Source organism: Urocampus carinirostris, chromosome 11 (genome assembly GCF_059441175.1).
Source record: "Urocampus carinirostris isolate Australia breed hairy pipefish chromosome 11, RoL_Ucar_1.0, whole genome shotgun sequence".
Taxonomy (NCBI): domain Eukaryota; kingdom Metazoa; phylum Chordata; class Actinopteri; order Syngnathiformes; family Syngnathidae; genus Urocampus; species Urocampus carinirostris.
The window spans coordinates 3,164,042-3,184,726 of record NC_142359.1 but is presented as its reverse complement, the minus strand read 5'-3'; the positions used below and the strand labels follow the sequence as shown (position 1 = coordinate 3,184,726).

Here is a 20,685-nt window from a genome sequence, read left to right as displayed (position 1 = left end):
CACCTGTGTTTTAGAGGGTAAAAACCTGCTCCTAAGAGTTTTGATTTTATTTGGGTTTAAGTTAGCCACTGAGTTGAGATGGTAGAATTTCGGTTTCTGTGTGCTACAACACCTTTTCTATCAAAATTAGGGATTTCAAAAAGCTTCTTTTAGACCGATACAGATCTTGAGTATAAATTGATTCCAATAGCAGATATCTGCACCATTAGTTCATAAAATCCCCAAATGCCAACTATACGGCTGTGGCTAGGCCCTTGACTCAGCCTCTTGGCTGGGAGCAAGTGTCTCGGTCCCTTGGCTTTGTAGCGTAATATGATTTGACAGATAACGGATAATGGATAATTGATAAAGATTACAGAACAATAAACCTTACAAAATCTCCCCCACGAATCCCACTTGAGAAGACAGAGCTATGCCCTTGCACAATAGTATTGCTCTTCACACATTGGTTAACTGCTGTCGAAGGTGTCGATGGGGGTTGTTCAAGCCTCATGTTGTTAAAATCGGATGTGGTGAAGTTGTGAATGTGTTTAATTGCTGTTAAAAGTGTCGATAAAAACTCATATCGTTGGGATATGATATCATGAAATTGTGTGTTTAATTGCTGTTATAAAATGTCGGAAAAAATTGTTAAAACGTCACGAAAATGTGAATATGCTTAATTGCTGTTGAGATCGTCGAGAAAAATTGTTAAACCTCACATTGTTTATTGGCTAAAAACCCAAAAAAAACAAACCAAGAATTGTTTACCGTATTTTCCGCACTATAGGGCGCACCGGGTTATAGGGCGCACCCCCAAAAAATAGTTTTTGGTCCTATATCATCCATACATAAGGCGCACCGGATTATAAGGCGCTACAATGGGAACGTCGACAAAACAGTCAGATGATTCAGTCCAACTTATTACCCCCTTAACATTCCCAAAGCTTGCAAAGAAGCAAATACGTGTCATAGACACGTGCGGATGCGGTGTCCGTACGATGTCACTCAAATGCATCGTTCCAAATATCATTCGCAAGGTTAAAGTCTTGGGATTCAAGAAATGCCAACCATTCCTTAGTTTCTTTTTCGCTCGCAACTTGACTGTGCATATGACAATAAACACTTGGAATTTAGTTTAATTCAAACAACTCATCACAGCAACATCAAGATCGTTCTAAAACAAGATACCGGGAAAATATAAAGCCGCATAACTCACCTAAGTTCTCGCGCTCAATAATGATACACAATCATGGTCTTCTTACAACCGTGAGTGTAGTAAATCCAGGAGAGTAGAATATTTACAAATACAGACTAATGAAACATGTTTCTTTATGGCGTACTTTAGCAAGCATGCTATTCAGTCATCTTTTTCTCTCCTGGCTTTGATCTTTTTGATCTCCGGCAAAACGAACGTAAAATGCGACAGAAACAAAATGAAAATAAATCCAAACATCATTTTTGCCGTTCCATGTATTTCGTTACTCCCCAAGCCTGCACAAAATGGAGTCATTTGATTCATATTTCGTTTCTTTTGTCTTTTATTAGCATATTTGGTATTGGAGTAATCTAAAAGTAATTGAAAGTAATCAAGTTAAAGTAACCCTACCCAACCCTGACCACGATCACTGTTGGTTCCATGTGGGGGAGAAAACTCCACCCAAAAAAATAGACGGAGGGGCACTGCCAGGCACAGTGGATGGGTGGTTAGCGCACAGCCCCACGGTGTGGAGGGCCGGGGTTCAATTCCAGCTATTTGGCATGTTCCCCCCGTGCCTATTGGGTTTCCTATGGGCATTCCGGTTTCGTCCCTTGCAAGTCAAGTTGATTGGCCGGGCCAAATTGTCCCTAGGAATGACTGAGCGAGTGAGTTATCTAATGGCACACCATGGCACGCTGGTTGAGATGCAGTGTTCTAGAAAGCAGGAACTAGTTTTCAATTTATTTACTCTAACTACATTTTAATACTGCTACAACAAGTCTCTGAAATTCTTAGACTCGACTAAGACTGTTTGACATGATGCTGGAGGACACAGATAAGTACTAAACTCTCCAACGGTTTGTCGGCAGGTGTGGCTGATCTTCGAGTACCCGGAAAGTTCGAGCCCTGCACGCGGCATCGCCATTGTGTCGGTCCTGGTCATCACCATTTCCATTATCACCTTCTGCCTGGAGACGCTGCCTGAGTTCCGGGACGAACGTGAGCTGCCGGGGAGCAGTCGTCCCGACAACGGCACGACGCCACGCCCTTCGCTCACATTCAGTGACCCCTTCTTTATCATCGAGACCACCTGCGTCATCTGGTTCACCTTTGAGCTCTTTGTGCGATTCTTCGCCTGCCCCAGCAAGTCCGAGTTCTCGAAGACTGTTATGAACATCATCGACATCATGTCCATCATGCCCTACTTCATCACGCTGGGGACGGAGCTGGCCGAGCAGGGCCAGGAGCACCCCAACGGCCAGCAGGCCATGTCACTGGCCATCCTGCGCGTCATCCGGCTGGTGCGCGTTTTCCGTATCTTCAAGCTGTCTCGCCACTCCAAGGGTCTGCAGATCCTGGGCCAGACGCTCAAAGCCAGCATGCGCGAGCTGGGTCTGCTCATCTTCTTCCTCTTCATCGGCGTCATCCTCTTCTCAAGCGCCGTTTACTTCGCAGAAGCCGACGAGCCCGAGTCGCACTTCTCCAGCATCCCCGATGCCTTCTGGTGGGCCGTGGTGACCATGACCACAGTGGGCTATGGTGACATGCGCCCCGTCACGGTGGGCGGCAAGATCGTGGGTTCGCTGTGTGCCATCGCCGGCGTGCTGACCATCGCACTACCTGTGCCCGTCATCGTATCCAACTTCAACTACTTCTACCACCGCGAGACGGACCAAGACCAGTCGTCGCTCAAGGATGATCCGCCGCCGGCCGAGGCCAAGGGCGTGCCGGGCTCAGAGGGGACCAAAGAGTCATCAGGGGTTTCATCGGGGAGCAAGGGTGATATCAAGGCCAACAGCGGCTTGGACCTGAAAAGCTCACTGTACGCCTTCTGCCTGGACACGCGGGAAACCGACTTGTAGAAGCACGGGACGTTGTACAGGGAGAACAAAAACTTTGACTTTCAACACTTACCTGCCTCGTGCGCATTTGCGCGTACGTGACCCTTTCCTCTCAGGTTTGGTTTGGATACAAGAACCGGTCGACAGAACTCAATACAAGGTCAGTGAGGCTATTCGTGGGTGTGGAAGTCCCTTAAAGCGGTTGTGAAACTAGAACAGTTATTCTGATAAATTCTCAGAGCAGTGCTGTGGTTCTCAAATTGGGGTACAACTAATTCTGTGTGTTACTTGAAGCAAGGGGCGTAGGGTTGGTCTTGGCCAGGGTTGGGTAGGGTTACTTGAACTTGATTACTTTCAATGACTTTTGGATGACTCCAATACCAAATATGCTAATAAAAGACAAAAGAAACTAAATAGGAATAAAATTATGATTCACAACACGTGGTAAGCTTTCTCTCCTGGCTTTGATCTCTTTGATCTCCGGCCAAACTAACAAAAATTGCGACCAGGGTTGGGTAGGGTTACTTTAACTGGATTACTTTCAATGACTTTTGGATGACTCCAATACCAAATACGCTAATAAAAGACAAAATAAACTAAATAGGAATAAAATTATGACTCACAACACGTGGTAAGCTTTCTTTCCTGGCTTTGATCTCTTTGATCTCCGGCCAAACTAACATAAAATGCGACCAGGGTTGGCTAGGGTTACTTTAACTGGATTACTTTCAATGACTTTTGGATGACTCCAATACCAAATATGCTAATAAAAGACAAAAGAAACTAAATAGGAATAAAATGATGACTCACAACACGTGGTAAGCTTTCTCTCCTGGCTTTGATTTCTTTGATCTCCGGCCAAACTAACATAAAATGCGACCAGGGTTGGGTAGGGTTACTTTAACTGGATTACTTTCAATGCCTTTTGGATGACTCCAATACCAAATATGCTAATAAAAGACAAAATAAACTAAATAGGAATAAAATGATGACTCACAACACGTGCTAAGCTTTCTCTCCTGGCTTTGATCTCTTTGATCTCCGGCCAAACTAACATAAAATGCGACCAGGGTTGGGTAGGGTTACTTTAACTGGATGAAATGAAATGAAATGAAATGATCTGCATTTATATCGCGCTTTTCAAGTCAATGACTTCCCAAAGCGCTTTACATTGTGCTTCACATTTCCCAATAGCGGCCTTGCAGCCATGTAAGGCGCTAACCTGCTTATTGGGGGTATTGGGGGTTCAGTGTCTTACCCAAGGACACTTCGACATGTAACACGGACAAGCCGGGATTCGAACTGGGATCCCTTAATCCTAAAACGATCGCTCTACCTCCTGAGCTATTGCCGCCCCTTTTGACTTTTGGATGACTCCAATACCAAATATGCTAATAAAAGACAAAAGAAACTAAATAGGAATAAAATTACACATTTACAACATGCAAACTCCACACGGGAGGTTCGATCTCATGACCTCAGAACTGTGCCGCACAAGCGCTAACCACTGCGCCGCCGTGCTGCCCTGGTGCCAAATCGATGTTGTAAAAAAACAAAATTACAGAATGATAGTTCACCCTCTACTGTTTCAGCAACATTGACTTGATCCGTTTACAGATCACGGCTCTCTTAACCGCCTAGGTCGTTGGGGCACAGATGAGGGACGCAACTCAGGCCTGTTTTGGGGCGGCAGTAGCTCGGGAGGTAGAGCGCTCGTCTTGGGATCAAGGGATCCCAGTTCGAATCCCCGCTCATCCGTGTTACATGTGGAAGTGTCCTTGGTTAAGACACTGAACCCCTAATACCCCCAATAAGCAGGTTAGCGTCTTACATGGCTGCAATACAAGGCCGCCATTGGGAAATGTGGAGCACATTGTAAAGCGCTTTGGGAAGTCATTGACTTGAAAAGCGCTATATAAATGCAGATCATTTCATTTCATTTTGGGGTCGTGTGGCAATGATGGCAGCAGTCCATTCCTTGATGTTGTCGGCCCAGTTCTGTTTCGGTCTTTTGGTCTGTCCCCTTGGACTGTGCCCTGGAGAATTATCTTGGTCACTCCTGATGATCTTGTGACCTGGTCAAAACCTTTAGAAACCACTGGCTTCCAGTCCCTCTCTCCATCATCCATTTCTCCTAGTCAAGTCAAGTCATTTTTATTTGTATAGCCCTTAATCACAAAGAGTCACAAAGGGCTTCACAGGTTATTACACAGACTATTTTTTCAGACTATTATGACACCATCCCCTGATCTGGAACCAACATGAGGGCAAGGAAAAACTGAAAAAAAACCTCAACATGAGGAAAATGAAGAAACCTTGAGAAGGGATCCCCCTTCCAGGATTACCAGACAGCAAAGGATGTTGCAATCACAAATAATACCCAGATATTGTCCACGAAAAGTATAGGTTATTCATATGCTATAGAGTAGAAGTGAGTTTTAAGCTTAGATTTAAACATTTCCACTGAGGTTGCAGATCGGATCTGAGGGGGAAGAGCATTCCACTGCACCAAGGCACCCCATGGAAAACACTGTCGGATTTCTTCTTGGCTCTTGGGATCACCAGAAGACCGGCGCTCTCAGAACGAAGGCTTCGGACCTACAGTCCCCACATTTTCTGAATCAAATCTCCGTTCCTTCAATCCGGTATTGCTTTCTCCCACTTCAACCTCCCACTACATTTGACTCCTCACACACAGGAACAAACTTCAAGAGTCACCTGCATTGGCACCACATTGATTGTGCAACTTTTTCTGCGGAAAAGAGACGAGGAAGGCCGTGGGCGTCGGCAGAGCATCTGGACACAGCCGAGCGGAACAGGACGAACACCTTGGCCCCCGCGTCTTCGATTACTTTCATGTCAATTCACGGCGTAATTGCCGTGTTGCCACGGAAACCACACTATCGCCGGAGCCGCGTTTTTCGCACTTCTGAGCGCGCGCAAACGTTGACAGATGGATGCACGCTAATAACGCGGCGTCACGTGTTTTGTGACACGCAATCACAATGGAGTTTTCTTCACAAAACGCTACGCGGCGGCGGACGGCTACGTCCCGGGTGTCCTTGAAAGCCTAGCTCGGTGTCGTGCGGTGTCAGGAGATTAGAAAAACGTAAAAATATCTCGTCAAAGCTTTCGAGTGATCGACGTCTCGTTTGGCTGCTGACACTAAAACTGCATTGGCTTTAATCCCCCACTTTATTTCCATAATCTCCGCCACGCGCACGCCATTCATAGAAACACACACACACGCCACACAGACGTGCACAGACAAACGCACATTTACCTGCAGAAGCCATTCACTCATGCGTCCACACACAACTAACCAGAAACACGCAGACGTACCAACCCACGCACTCGCCTACAGACAGTCTTCCCTCTAAGCTGCTCGCACATTCTCAGCGCACAAGAAAATCGAGCCAGCGCACAAAAATCAGGGCTCAAAATGACCAATTAAGAAGCGACTCAAGTCAAAGTTACAGTGCATGAAGGTCAAAATACACGGGTTCCCCCGACGTTGTGTCCTAAATGCGGTATTTTGAAGTCGAGTCGAAGTGAAACGAAGTTGAGTAAAGTTAGTAGAGAACCGGCTTCTTCGGCTCGGCTCACTAAAAGGAACCGGCTCTTTCGGGTCCTAAACGGCTCGTCAGGTTGTTTTTGCTTTTTTAATCCCAACATGACCAAATATTATGTAAAATTATGCACAAAATGACTTAAAGGAAGGGGGGAATAGACCAAAAAAGAAAAAAATACCAAAATGAAAAAGTGAAAAGCTGAGAAAAAAGAAACAAAAGGAAGAGAAAAAAAGAAGGAAAAATTTAGAAAAAAGCCAGAAAAAAAGAAAAGAAAGAAATGTAGGAAAAAATTAAATAGAGGACAAAGAGAAAAAAGTAACAGCTCGGAAAAAATAAACACAATGAGATTTTTTTCAAAGGAATTCGAAAAAAAGGTAGAAAAAAACACAGAAAAAAGAAGAAAAGGTTTGTGTTGCATTCAAATAATTTCCAATGATATCAAGTGAATCTTGTTGCCAACATTGTACTTCCACTCAAAAATGTGATTAAGTACAGTTCTGTATCGTGCAACCGACTCAATAAGCCCCCAAAAATGTTAATATTATGCAACAAAATATATCAGGAAATAAAAAGAAATGGATATCTTGTGAAAGAATTGTAAGAACAAACGATGTTTGTAGGCCGTACAACCTTTTAGTCAATTCATTCAAAAGAGAAAAATAATTTTGCATTGCCGGAAACTCAGCAAAATGTAACTTGATGCCAAGTTTTGGACATGTTTGATCATCAACTATCTTGCCACACTTGGGATTAGGGTTGCTCACTGTGGTTTCAAGCGCTGCTCACCGACTTTGTGTGAACGCTCAGACCCATAAGGAAAATTACAGGGAACTTTGCCTACAGAGTATCCGACTACTCTTACATTCACCCCCAACTACGCCTATCCATGCGCACAAAACCGAACAAGCACCAGGGCTGGGTAGGGTTACTTTAACTGGATTACTTTCAATGACGTTTGGATTACTCCAATACCGAATATGCTAATAAAAGACAAAAGAAACTAAATAGGAATAAAATGACTCCATTTTGTGCAGGCTTGGGGAGTAACGGAATACATGGAACGGCAAAAATGATGTTGGCAACCTGTTTGGATTGATTTTCATTTTGTTTCAGTCAAAGCGATCAAAGCCAGGAGAGAAAGCTTACAAGGTGTTGTGAGTCATCATTTTATTCCTATTTAGTTTCTTTTGTCTTTTATGAGCATATTTGGTATTGGAGTAATCCAAAAGTAAGTGAAGTAATCCAGTTAAAGTTACCCTACCCAACCCTGGTCGCATTTTATGTTAGTTTTGCCGGAGATCAATGAGATCAAAGCCAGGAGAGAAAGCTTACCACGTGTTGCGAGTCATCATTTTATTCATATTTACTTTCTTTTGTCTTTAATTAGCATATTTGGTATTGGAGTAATCCAAAAGTCATTGAAAGTAATCACGTTAAAGTAACCCTACCCAACCCTGGTCGCCTAGATGGTAGTGCGCCCGCTTTGAGACTGGGAGGTCGGTGGTTCGCGCCTCGGCCGAGTCATTCCTAAGACTTAAAAAGTGGTCGGCGGCGCCCTCTGTTGGCTGCGGCTGCATCGGCTCGCTACAACGGGTCAGGTGTAATCGACATTTCGTTCTGTGTACATTGTTACACAGAATGACAATACAAGGAAATTATTATTATTATTATTATTATGTTAGTTTGGCCGGAGATCAAAGAGATCAAAGCCAGGAGAGAAAGCTTACCACGTGTTGCGAGTCATCATTAGTAGCGCAGGAGGTAGAGCGCTCGTCTTGGGATCAAGGGATCCCAGTTCGAATCCCGGCTAGCCCGTGTTACATGTCGAAGTGTCCTTGGGTAAGACGCTGAACCCCTAATACCCCCAATAAGCAGGTTAGCGCCTTAGATGGCTGCAAGGCCGCTATTGGGAAATGTGTAGCACATTGTAAAGCGCTTTGGGGAGTCATTGACTTGAAAAGCGCTATATAAATGCAGATCATTTCATTTCATTTCATTTCATATTCATATTTACTTTCTTTTGTCTTTAATTAGCATATTTGGTATTGAAGTCATCCAAAAGTAATTGACAGTAATCCAGTTAAAGTAACCCTACCCAACCCCGACAAGCACATCTAAACACACCATATCCAGCCACTAAATTCCACCACGCACACAAAACCAACCAAACAACCACACGTGCGCCAACACACACCAACACTCCAAATGTCGAACCCAGGGGTGATTGTGTCCACTTCGTTTTTGTGTGAGTTGTAAGCTGGTCGCGTCAGAGTTAGAGAAGCGCTGGAAGCGGTGGAGACCGCGCCGTGAGGAGGAAGTTACGTAACCATAGCGCGCACAAACGCCGTGGCGGTCCTCAGCTGCAAACTCACGATTGCTCAGAGAAGGAAAAAAAAAAAAAAGATCCCGCTAAACAAAACAGAGTACAAACGCCGCTCGGTGATGTTATCGTAGCGTGAAATCACGGCTCGGCGACACGGTCGGAACTTGCGGTATCGCCCGAAAGCGCAAAATGGCCGACACAGAAGCACTTATGTAAGCTAACGTTTTAGCCCAGCGGCCGATAGCTTTGATTCATAACCGGTCACCCGCGCGAAAACCGAAGAAAGCCTTCCCAAAAACATGAATCAACGCTAGCAACCGCAGGCAAATAAGTACACAAGCTAACAACAAACCGATCACACACACGGGAAAAAAACAGGGAAAAACGGAAAATCGAGGCAGCCGGCGAGTCGACTGTCACGTTCCATCAATACAACAACGGCTCGTCATTATCTATAATTAGCGGGAGTCACGTGGCGCAGTGGCGCCCCCTGGCTCACAGAGATGATGGCGAGCGCCCATGCGTGAACTCAGATAATGTCCTCGTTGCTTTGTGTCCTCCTTTTACGCTCCCTTGATCCTTTTCTTACCGCCATCTTTGAACACTTGCCTCGGCAACATGCCGCCGGCACACAACAAAACAGACGCTTGAGACGACCGGACACTGACATAAAAAAAACGAATTGACGCAATTGTAGTGCAATACCCTAAACCAGAGGTCACCAACCATTTGTTTCTGGTTCCATGAGTACAATTTCTGTGTAGCATAAAATGATGTTCCATCAGTGGCTTTATTCTGCCTGTGTGTCGTTTGACGATGCTGTGTCGCGTGTTTCCTCTGTGTGCATACGTCAAGTGTCGTTTCTCATGTTGATGTAAACTTCGGTTGTATGTGTGCACAAACGATGTGACATCTCCACGAATAACGACACGTAACATGTGCGCACGAAAGATAACAGCAACACGGGCCTCATTAACAGATGCCGCACGACATTGTAAAATTACCTATCGGCAGGATTTTGATAGATAGATAGCTAGATAGATAGATACTTAGGGAAATTCACACTTCCAGCAGTCTACCCGTTGTTTATTAACAGATGAACATGATGCCCTAGGGGTGCTTGTAGCGGAGTAGATGACGTCACGCTAGTCCAAAAGTTCGACATCCCTGCGGCAGATGGAAATCTTTTCTTTGTGAAAATCCAGGGATACACCACCTCGTGTTAGCAAGTCCGCCTCCTCTCCGATTCCCCCCGGCTTTCGTGTCTCTGTATAGCGGCGTTGAAGCCGGATAGCACCGGGTAGCTCCGGGTGGCTACACATTAGCGTCCGGAATGCTAAACGTGAGCCACGTTTCCGCAAAACACAGCAACTGCGCTCCCTGTTCGCTTCGATGTTTTTCACCAGCACTCGATGATCTTATTTGTTCGTGAGTTCGCATTTACCATGATTACGGATGGTACCGAAGACTTATAACGCCGCTAGCCGCTTCGCTAGCTCCGGCTCTTCTTCCACGATAGGCCCCTTCATCACGCCGGCACGAGAATTCTTCAGGGCAAGGAGTTGATTCCTTGAATAAACGCATTTTTTTGCGCTAAAACCCGTGTCCATAGGATAGAAGTAATCCATAGTGTAGTTGTCAAAACGGGAAGAAAAAACACCGAAGATAGGAGCAGACAATAAAACAATAGGGCAGCTGCTGGAAAAGGCAGCCGCTCATGGCAGCGCCGCTTTGATCTACTAATGGACCGCCATTTTATAGTTACACAGGATTTTGGCCCCAACTGAAAATTATATGTTTATATGTTACGCTAGCACATCTGTCTCAGTTAGCAGGGGCGTTTTACGCCATACAGATCGGATCCTTTTGTGTTGCATTTTTAAATTGCATTTCTCGCGTAGCATCAACAATCTTGTTTGCTCCCTCACTCCTCCACCACCACCACCACCACTACTACTACAAATATACTTCAGTTAGCAAGCACCGTCTTCCTCAATGATAAATGCTCATAATGAACTCATTTTATTTAGTTAATATTTCATTTATGGTATGACTGTAATTTTGTGTTCAATTGCTATTTCTAATGTGCCTTAGTTTAAAGAATAGGTCTTTTAGCAATTTAGGGGCGAGGAACAGATTTAATTGGTTTTCAGTAATTTCTTATGGGGAAAAATTGTCTAAGATATGAGATGTTGTGGATGAACGGGAGATCGACAGACGGGTCGGTGCAGCGTCTGCTGTCATTCGGACCCTGTACCGGTCTGTCGTGGTGAAGAGAGAGCTGAGCCGAAAGGCAAAGCTCTCGATCTACCGGTCGATCTAGGTTCCTACCCTCACCTATGGTCATGAACTTTGGGTCATGACCGAAAGAACTCGATCCCGGATACAAGTGGCCGAAATGAGTTTCCTCCGCAGGGTGGCTGGGTTCTCCCTTAGAGATAAGGTGAGAAGCTCAGTCATCCGGGAGGGACTCGGTGTAGAGCCACTGCTCCTCCGCGTTGAGAGGAGCCAGTTGAGGTGGCTCGGGCATCTGATAAGGATGCCTCCTGGACGCCTCCCTCAGGAGGTGTTCCGGGCATGTCCCACCGGCAGGAGGCCCCGGGGACGACCCAGGACACGCTGGAGAGACTATGTCTCTCGGCTGGCTTGGGAACGCCTCGGGGTCCCGTCGGATGAGCTGGAGGAGGTGGCTGGGGATAGGGACGTCTGGGCTTCCCTTTTAACGCTGCTGCCCCCGCGACCCGACCTCGGATAAGCGGAAGACAATTGATGGATGGATGGATGTTGTGGATGTGATCTCGATCTGAGAACGAATTAATCTGGTATGTAGAAGGGCCACTGTAGTGTGAACTCAGTTTAGTAATTTGACCCCCTGAGATGATTTTCTATTCCTTTCTTTTTTATTCAGCCCTAAAAATGTCACAGATGATATAGTTATACTTCAAATTTTATTTATTATTATTCAGCCAGTATCAACCATCAACATGATATCTACCGGAAATCATTTTGTCACGCGAAGCTATCGACGTGACTCGTCGCCTTCGATCGGCGCCGGGTTTTTTGGACCCAACTGCTGTATTGGGAGTCATTAGGTGACCAAACCCCCCAATTCCAAACCTTAATGCCAAGCGCCAAGCAGGGAGGCAATGGGTACCAATGTTGTAAGTCTTAGGTATGACTCGGCCGAGGCTTGAACCAGCGACCTCCCAGTCTCGGAGCGGGCGCCCTACCATCTAGGCTACCGAGCTGAAAAGCTTATGGGACAATTCAAAGAAGTGCATTTGATATTTCTGGTGACTGCTATGGCTCAAGAGCATGGTGGGACGGCGACTTCAATGGAAGTCCACCATGGACGCGCTTATATCCCACAATCGCTTGGCTGCAGCATCATCCAATAGCGGCTGGGGCAGGATTCTTGGGGGCACAGTCACTGTAGTAAAGGCCACTGACATTGCCCAGGCTTTCATCCACCGCACAGTAGATGGAGGTCTGAGCTCCTTCTTCTGGAGTTTTAATCATCATCAAGAACGGGATGAGTAAAGGATTCTTCCACAGCGCCGCTGGGACCAGGTGGCGGCCCAGCTCGGTACGGACTACGCCGGGGTGAAGGGAGTACGTGTTCACACGTGTGCCTTTGAGCCTTTTGGCCAGTTCCCTGGAGAACAGCACATTGGCCATCTACATATTCATAGACACAAGCAACGACACTTATCATATCTTCAAAGCAAGTCATATCCTTTGCACAGACAACCTGTCCCTGGGCTCATAGACAGAATTGTGGCTGTAATGGAAAACCACACATTTGAGAGCTACCATTTTGTTTCTATTAAGTTCAAAATCATAAAAAATACTAAATTTGTCCAACACTACTACGTTATGACACTATTTAAGGTTCACGGATCCCTTAACCGCCTTGGTTGTAGGGACACCACTGAGGACGTAACTCTGGACAGTTTTCTCCACTGCTGACAGTTCCTGGCCTGTTTTTAGGTTGTGTCAAACTTGGCACCAGTCCATTCCTTGATAAATGGTAAATGGTCTGCATTTCTATAGCGCTTTTCAAGTCAAGGAAGACCTCCCAAAGTGCTTTACAATGTGCTTCACACTTCCCCATTCACACACACACTCGCACACCAATAGCGGCCATGCAGCCATGCAAGGTGCCTACCTGCTTATTGGGGGCTTATTGGGGATTCAGTGTCTTGCCCAAGGACACTTCGACATATAACACGGAGGAGCCAGGAATCGAAACTGCGATCTCTTGATCCCAAGACGAGCGCTCTACCTCCTGAGCTAATGCTGCCCTTGATGTTTTCTTCCCAGTTACTTCTGTCTTGCTCTGCTCCGGTCTCTTTGGACTGTGCTCTGGAGAATCATCAATGCCAGTCCTGATGATCTTGTGACGTAACCATACCACTGCAGTTTTCGTCTGCTCAGAGTTGACAACAGTTGTACGTAGAGACCAATGTGCCCTCTGATGGTGTTGCACACAGTTTTGGTTGTAGCTGATGCCGAGGAGTTTCCTGAAGCATTGTGTCTTCATAAACTGAATTTTCCTCTCCAGCTCTGCTGTGAGAGTCCATGCCTCGCAAGTGTAGATGAAAAAACAGCGGTCGTATAAGTCTGATCTTTGATTTCACTGCTATGTTCCTGTTCCTCCAGATGGGTTTAGGTCTGGCAAGTGCAGCTGTGGTTTAAACTATCCTGGCCCTGATTTCTGGTTCTGATCCCTCTTCTTATGTGACAGCTCCATTAAATTGAAATTTGGTGACAGGTTAAAGCTCTTAGTAGTTGTTAATTATGACGAGTTTTTTATTAGTAGGAGTTCTGTACCGGTCCATCGTGGTGAAGAGGGAGCTGAGCCGAAAGGCAAAGCTCTCGATCTACCGGTCGAGCTACGTTCCTACCCTCACCGATGGTCATGAACTTTGGGTCATGACCGAAAGAACACGATCCCGGATACAAGTGACCGAAATGAGTTTGCTCCGCAGGGTGTCTGGGTTCTCCCTCAGGGATAAGGTGAGAAGCTCAGTCATCCGGAAGGGACTCTGTGTAGAGCCACTGCTCCTCCGCATTGAGAGGAGCCAGTTGAGGTGGCTCGGGCATCTGATAAGGATGCCTCCTGAAAGCCTTCATCGGGAGGTGTTCCGGGCATGTCCCACCGGCAGGAGGCCTTGGGGACGACCCAGGACACGCTGGTGAGACTATGTCTCTCGGCTGGCTTGGGAACGCCTCGGGATCCCGTCGGATGAGCTGGAGGAGGTGGCTGGGGATAGGGACGTCTGGGCTTTCCTTTTAAGGCTGCTGCCCCCGCGACCTGACCTCGGATAAGCGGAAGATAATGGATGGATGGATGGAGTTCAGGCTAATCATGTCAATGATGTCTTAGGTCACATAAAAGCAATATATCAATTTCAATATTGTTTCTCCATTGTTTGCATTTCCATATTTCCTAGAAAATCACAATGACCCATCACTGTTTAGCTATTTTAAGAACCAATCAGCAGGCTAGCAGGTATTGTTCGGAAGGCTACCTAGCAGGCACAACATTAGTGACCGCAGCTCTCAACGTTGATTATCCCTACTCACAACAAGCCACCGCCTGTGGTGTCTTGACCCTTGCCTGTCTAAAAGTCCTTGGACACGGAACTCAAAATCGTCTCGAGTGACATGCTGGAATAATCGTTTTAGGCCTCGAGTCAACTATCTCGCATAAAAAATCCAGCGGTAGTGATTAAGCAGTGGAAAACGATTCCGAACTCAGCAACTAAAGACGCTCTTATGACGCTCCAAAAATTGTTTGCGGACGTTTTAGGGAAGTATCTAGGGCTTTGCGAAGTGCTGGCGTGAAAGCCAAGTGGGGAAAGCGGCGGGTCACGCTGGATTTGTCCCAGCAGGCCTTGCATATGCTGCGCTGGATTAAAGTGATCCCGATTTAATGCCCCGGAGCGTGCAATCATTCATAACTAGCACGCGGCGGCGGCGGAGGAGGCACACCGCCATCTGCCGCAACGCCGCGGATTAACTTCCAGGAAGATGGACGGGGGAGGGGCCAAAACAACATGGAGCCCCGCCACATGTACGACTCGACGCGAACGACTCGACGCGAACGAAAATAGAATGGGGAAAGAAATGTTAAATAGAATCAGAAGTGGCATAAAAACCTAAAATTGTATCCAACAAAAAGGCATTCCAATCAATGTTCCCTGTAATTTTCCAGGGGTCTGAGCGTTCACACAAAGTCGGTGAGCAGCGCTTGAAACAACAGTGAGCAACCATAATCCTAAGTGTGGCAAAATAATTCATTATCAAACATGTCCAAAACTTGACATCACGTTACATTTTGCTGAATTTCCGGCAATGCAAAATTATTTTTCTCTTTTCAATGAATTGACTCATGTACCATTGCAGAGGTTGTACGGCCTACAAACGTCATTTGTTTTTACAATTCTTTCACAAGATATCCATTTCTTTTTATTTCCTGATATATTTTGTCGCATAATATTAACATTTTTGGGGGCTTATTGAGTCGGTTGGAGGATACAGAACTGTACTTAATCGCATTTTTTAGTGGAAGTACAATGTTGGCAACAAGATTCACTTGATATCATTGGAAATGATTTGAATGCAACACAAACTTTTTCTTCTTTTTTCCGTGTTTTTTTTCTACTTTTTTTCAAATTCCTTTAAAAAAAATCTCATTGTGTTTATTTTTTCCGAGCTGTTACTTTTTTCTTTTTGTTCTCTATTTACTTTTTTTCCTACATTTCTTTCTTTTCTTTTCTGGCTTTTTTTCTAAATTTTTCTTTCTTTTTTCTCTTCCTTTTGTTTCTTTTTTTCTCAGCTTTTGACTTCTTTTTCATTTTGGTATTTTTTTCTTTTTTGTTGTATTCCCTCCTTCCTTTGAGTCATTTGTGCATAATTTTACATAATATTTGGTCATGTTGGGATTAAAGAAGCAAAAACAACCTGAAAAGCCGTTTAGGACCCGAAATTGCCGGTTCCTTTTAGTGAGCCGAGCCGAAGAAGCCGGTTCCCCGACAAACTCTACTAACTTTACTCAACTTCGTTCTCCTTCGACTCGACTTCAAAATACCGCATTTAGGACACAACGTCAGGGGAACCCGTGAATTTTTACCGTCATGCACTGTAACTTTGACTTGAGTCGCTTCTTAATTAGTCATTTTGAGCCCTGATTTTTGTGCGCAGGCTAGATCTTCTTGTGCGCTGAGAACGTGCGAGCAGTGCGCAATTGCGCACACGCGCAGCTTAGAGGGAACACTGATTGCAATGAATATACAATAATCCCCCAGTTAGCGCTGTTAATGGGGATCAGAAGCCCCAAAGGGTTAAACTTACCTCGAGATGACGTCCTTACCAACTGAGAGTATTTGACAAAATAACAACTACAGATCTACGAAAACACAACACATTGCCATTATGCAAATGTACAACAAAATTATAGGGCTTCTTCTATCAGTGCAAAAAAGTGATTTAAAGAGCAGCTGGCTAGCTGTACGCTAGCATTGGGTAATCTTGAATTGAGCCAGGTCTCCGTGTTAATTAAGTCAAGTCATGTTGGTATATCCCTTTATCACAAGGAGTCTCAAAGGGCTGCACAGACCACAGATTATTGCAAACTACAGATTATGACACAATCCCTTGATATAAAACCTACATGAGGATAAATAATACACAGGTATTGTCAACATAAAACATAGATAGATAGATTTAAACATTTAAACCTTTGCACTGAGGTTGCAGTAAAATACAACCGTCCCGAAAGCAGCGGTTTCACACTAGCTGTAGCTCCAGGTCATGCATTTCATGGGTAATCTGATCTGGCTTTGGTGAGATACAGGCTTAAGGTGTTGCTTAGTCAACCTAGCTGTAGTAGTATGCTAGATCTACAGCCTCGCTCTTGCCTTTTCTCCAGATGTCGCCTCAGTTACTCCAGGACCCGATAACAATCCATGGAGCACTTGCTGGTGATCACTATTTCCTCAGAGTTCAATTTAATTGCTGAATTTATTTTCTATATTTTTATATAGCCATGCTTCGCAGTTTGTTTTTTGGGGGGGAAGGTAGCCACATAGATTTGTGCGCCCGCCTACCTCGACTGTGACTGACACCATATCCCAGCCTATCACAGTCACACACACAAACAGTCACGCCCACCGAACACACAAACACCTCCCTCACCTTCCCACTGTGATAGTATTTGCTGCCTGCTCTCTGCTGAACACAATGCACGATACGCTTATATCAATGACAATAAATTCAATTAAAACCACGTCACTTAAAACCCAGCTGCTCTGATCACGAATTTTGAATAAAGAAAACAAAAACAAATAAATGGCTCATAATTCTAAAACTTTTAAGTCAAAGGTTTAAAACCGCTGCATCCATTCACAGAATATACAATGTTGCCTTAAAACACGGGTTAATTATTGTTCTGACCAAAAATTCCAGTTATGAATTGTGTTTAAAGTAATAGAATCATTTTGTATCATAAAATATAAAACACAAATACTATGGTGCGTAATTTTAAATAACTGATTGTGTATTTTCGTCAGACCAGGAGGCTTCTCCTGCTAATGGTAACCATGGAAACCAGCACTATCCGTTTTAGTGGAGGAGAAAACCCCTAACCCTAAAAAAACGTTCTGTGGGGGGATGGGCACCGCCAGGCTGTACTGACCCAAGACACACCACAGGAAGTGGCTCCCCTACGACCAAGGCGGTTGAAAGATCCTTTGTGAATTGTAAACTTTAAAAACAGAATAGAGTCCAACATGGGACACCAACTAAAACATTAAAAATGTCCAACAGGATTGTGTGCACTGTTCCCTCTAAGCTGCGCGCGTGCGGAATCGCGCACTGCCCGCACATTCTCTGCGCACAAGAAAATCTATCCAGCGCAGTTTTTCGAGAACCGGCTTCTTCGGCTCGGCTCACTAAAAGGAACCGGCTCTTTCGGGTCCTAAACGGCTCTTCAGGTTGTTTTTGCTTCTTTCATCCCTATATGACCAAATATTATGTAAAATTATGCAAAAAATGACTTAAAGGAAGGGGGAATAGAACAAAAAAGAAAAAAATACCAAAATAAAAAAGTTGTGAAAAGCTGAGAAAAAAAAGAAACAAAAGGAAGAGAAAAAGAAGGAAAATTTCAGAAAAAGCCAGAAAAAGAAAAGAAAGAAACAAAGGAAAAAAAGTGAATGGAGAAAAAAAAGAAAAAAAGTAACAGCTAGGAAAAAATAAACACAATGAGATTTTTTTTTAAAGGAAATAAAAAAAAAGGAAAAAACAGAGAAAAAGAAGAAATGAAATGATCTGCATTTTATATAGCGCTTTTCAAGCCAATGACTTCTCAAAGCGCTTTACAATGTGCTCCAAATTTCCCAATAGCGGCCTTGCACCCACGTAAGGCGCTAACCTGCTTATTGGGGGTATTAGGGGTTCAGTGTCTTACCCAAGGACACTTCGACATGTAGCACAGACGAGCCGGGATTCGAACTGGGATCCCTTGATCCCAAGACGAGCGCTCTACCTCCTGAGCTACTGCCGCCCCACAAGAAAAAGTTTTTGTTGCATTAAAATAATTTCCAATGATACTAAGTCAATCTTGTTGCTAACATTGTACTTCCACTAAAAAAATGTGATTAAATACAGTTGTGTATCGTACAACCGACTAATTTTTTTGCATTGCCGGAAACTCAGCAAAATGTAACGAGATGTCAAGTTTTGGACTTGTTTGATAATAATAGTTGCCACACTTGGGATTGCAGTTGCTCACTGTTGTTTCAAGCGTTGCTCACCGACTTTGTGTGAATGCTCAGACCCGGAAGGAAAATTACAGGGAACATTGATTGTGTGAATAACCAATACTTTTTGTGAACAATATCTCTGTGCGGTCCCTTCTCAAGGTTTCTTCATTTTCCTCATGTTGAGGTTTTTAAGTTTTTCCTTGCCCTCATGTTGGTTCCAGATCAGGGGATGGTGTCATAATAGTCTGAAAAAGTAGTCTGTGTAATAACCTGTGCAGCCCTTTGAGACTCTTTGTGATTAAAGGCGTCACAAATAAAAATGACTTGACTTGACTTGTTTGTGTTCCTGCAGAGCAGATGACCTCTGAACCCTCACCTGCTGCACGCTCCGCCTCTCCCCCTCGGACCTGTGTGCCTTCGAGCCAATCGGCAGCCGGCTGGCGACCCGGAGGAGGATTCTCTGTGCTGCTGCCGTAACACAAAAAACCATATTGACTAACTCCATTTTCTAAAAGCCATATGTCGTGGTAGGACGGAATGAGGCATTTCCAAGTACCTGATGCATTCAAGGACTCTTTCTATGCTGCGTGGCCTCCTCCTTAACACTTCCTTTTCCCGCACGTCGCCATCCCTCACTGACTATTTACAAAAGATGGTGCTGCTGAATGAAAGAGGGGAGGAAGGTAAACAGAAAGAATATTTTCACATTAAAAGAGTTCAATGAAACAACAGTGACCAAACGTTGAGAGTACTTTTACAATAAAACAATTAGGATTGGGTAGGGTTACTTTAACTGGATTACTTTCAATGACTTTTGGATTACTCCAATAGCAAATATGCTAATCAAAGACAAAAGAAACTAAATAGGAATAAAATGATGACTCACAACACGTGGTAAGCTTTCTCTCCTGGCTTTGATCTCTTTGATCTCCGTCAAAACGAACATAAAATGCGAACAGGGTTGGGTAGGGTTACTTTAACTGGATTACTTTCCATTAGTTTTGGATTACTACAATACCAAATATGCTAATAAAAGACAAAATAAACTAAATATGAATAAAATGATGACTCACAACACGTGGTAAGCTTTCTCTCCTGGCTTTGATCTCTTTGATCTCCGGCAAAACGAACATAAAATGCGACCAGGGTTGGGTAGGGTAACTTTAACTTGATTACTTTCAATGACTTTTGGATGACTCCAATACCAAATATGCTCATAAAAGACAAAATAAACTTATCAGGAATAAAATGATGACTCACAACACGCGGTAAGCTTTCTCTCCTGGCTTTGATCTCTTTGATCTCCGGCAAAACAAACATAAAATGCGACCAGGGTTGGGTAGGGTTACTTTAACTGGATTACTTTCAATGACTTTTGGATTACTCCAATACCAAATATGCTCATAAAAGACAAAAGAAACTAAATAGGAATCAAATGATGACTCACAACACGCGGTAAGCTTTCTCTCCTGGCTTTGATCTCTTTGATCTCTGGCAAAACAAATATAAAATGCGACTGAAACAAAATGAAAATAAATCCAAACAGCTTGCCAACATTATTTTTGCCGTTCCATGTATTCGGTTACTCCCCAAGCCTGCACAAAATGGAGTCATTTTATTCATATTTAGTTTATTTTGTATTTTATTAGCATATTTGGTATTAGAGTCATCCAAAAGTAATTGAAAGTAATCCAGTTCAAGTAACCCTACCCAACCCTGAAAACAATGGCTGTAAAAGTAAACAGCACTTAGAGGATAATATCAAATATATAAGTCGAAGAATCCCCCGAAAATTTTGCTGCTAGCACAAAAAGTAATAGAGTAAAAAACATCTAGGTTAGAGAAACCAGGTATGTCAAACTAAGTCTGACTTTATGGCCGGATCCAGACTTTCTGTTCTCAGGTGGGCCGGATCAGTGAAAAATGTCAACTACATATGTTTAGCTTTGTTTTTCAGTATAACGATTTGTGTCATTCATCATGAGATTGTCGAACCTCCTGT

The 20,685-nt window shown here is 44.2% G+C and overlaps 1 protein-coding gene across 2 annotated transcripts in view; it reads left to right on the top strand.

Moving 5' to 3' along the window:
- LOC148356203 (potassium voltage-gated channel subfamily A member 1) overlaps positions 1–20,282 on the top strand; it is a 35,347-nt gene extending 15,065 nt beyond the window's left edge. The window contains exons 2-3 of one of the 2 annotated variants that reach the window (XM_088347176.1): positions 2,050–3,181; positions 19,041–20,282. In XM_088347176.1, the coding sequence (XP_088203302.1) occupies positions 2,050–3,042 (993 nt within the window). In that variant the 3' untranslated portion in view covers positions 3,043–3,181; positions 19,041–20,282. Of the gene's footprint in view, positions 1–2,049; positions 3,182–19,035 lie in introns of both variants that reach the window. The other variant, XM_088347174.1, reaches the window with a different exon arrangement.
- Positions 20,283–20,685: the final 403 nt, after the last annotated feature.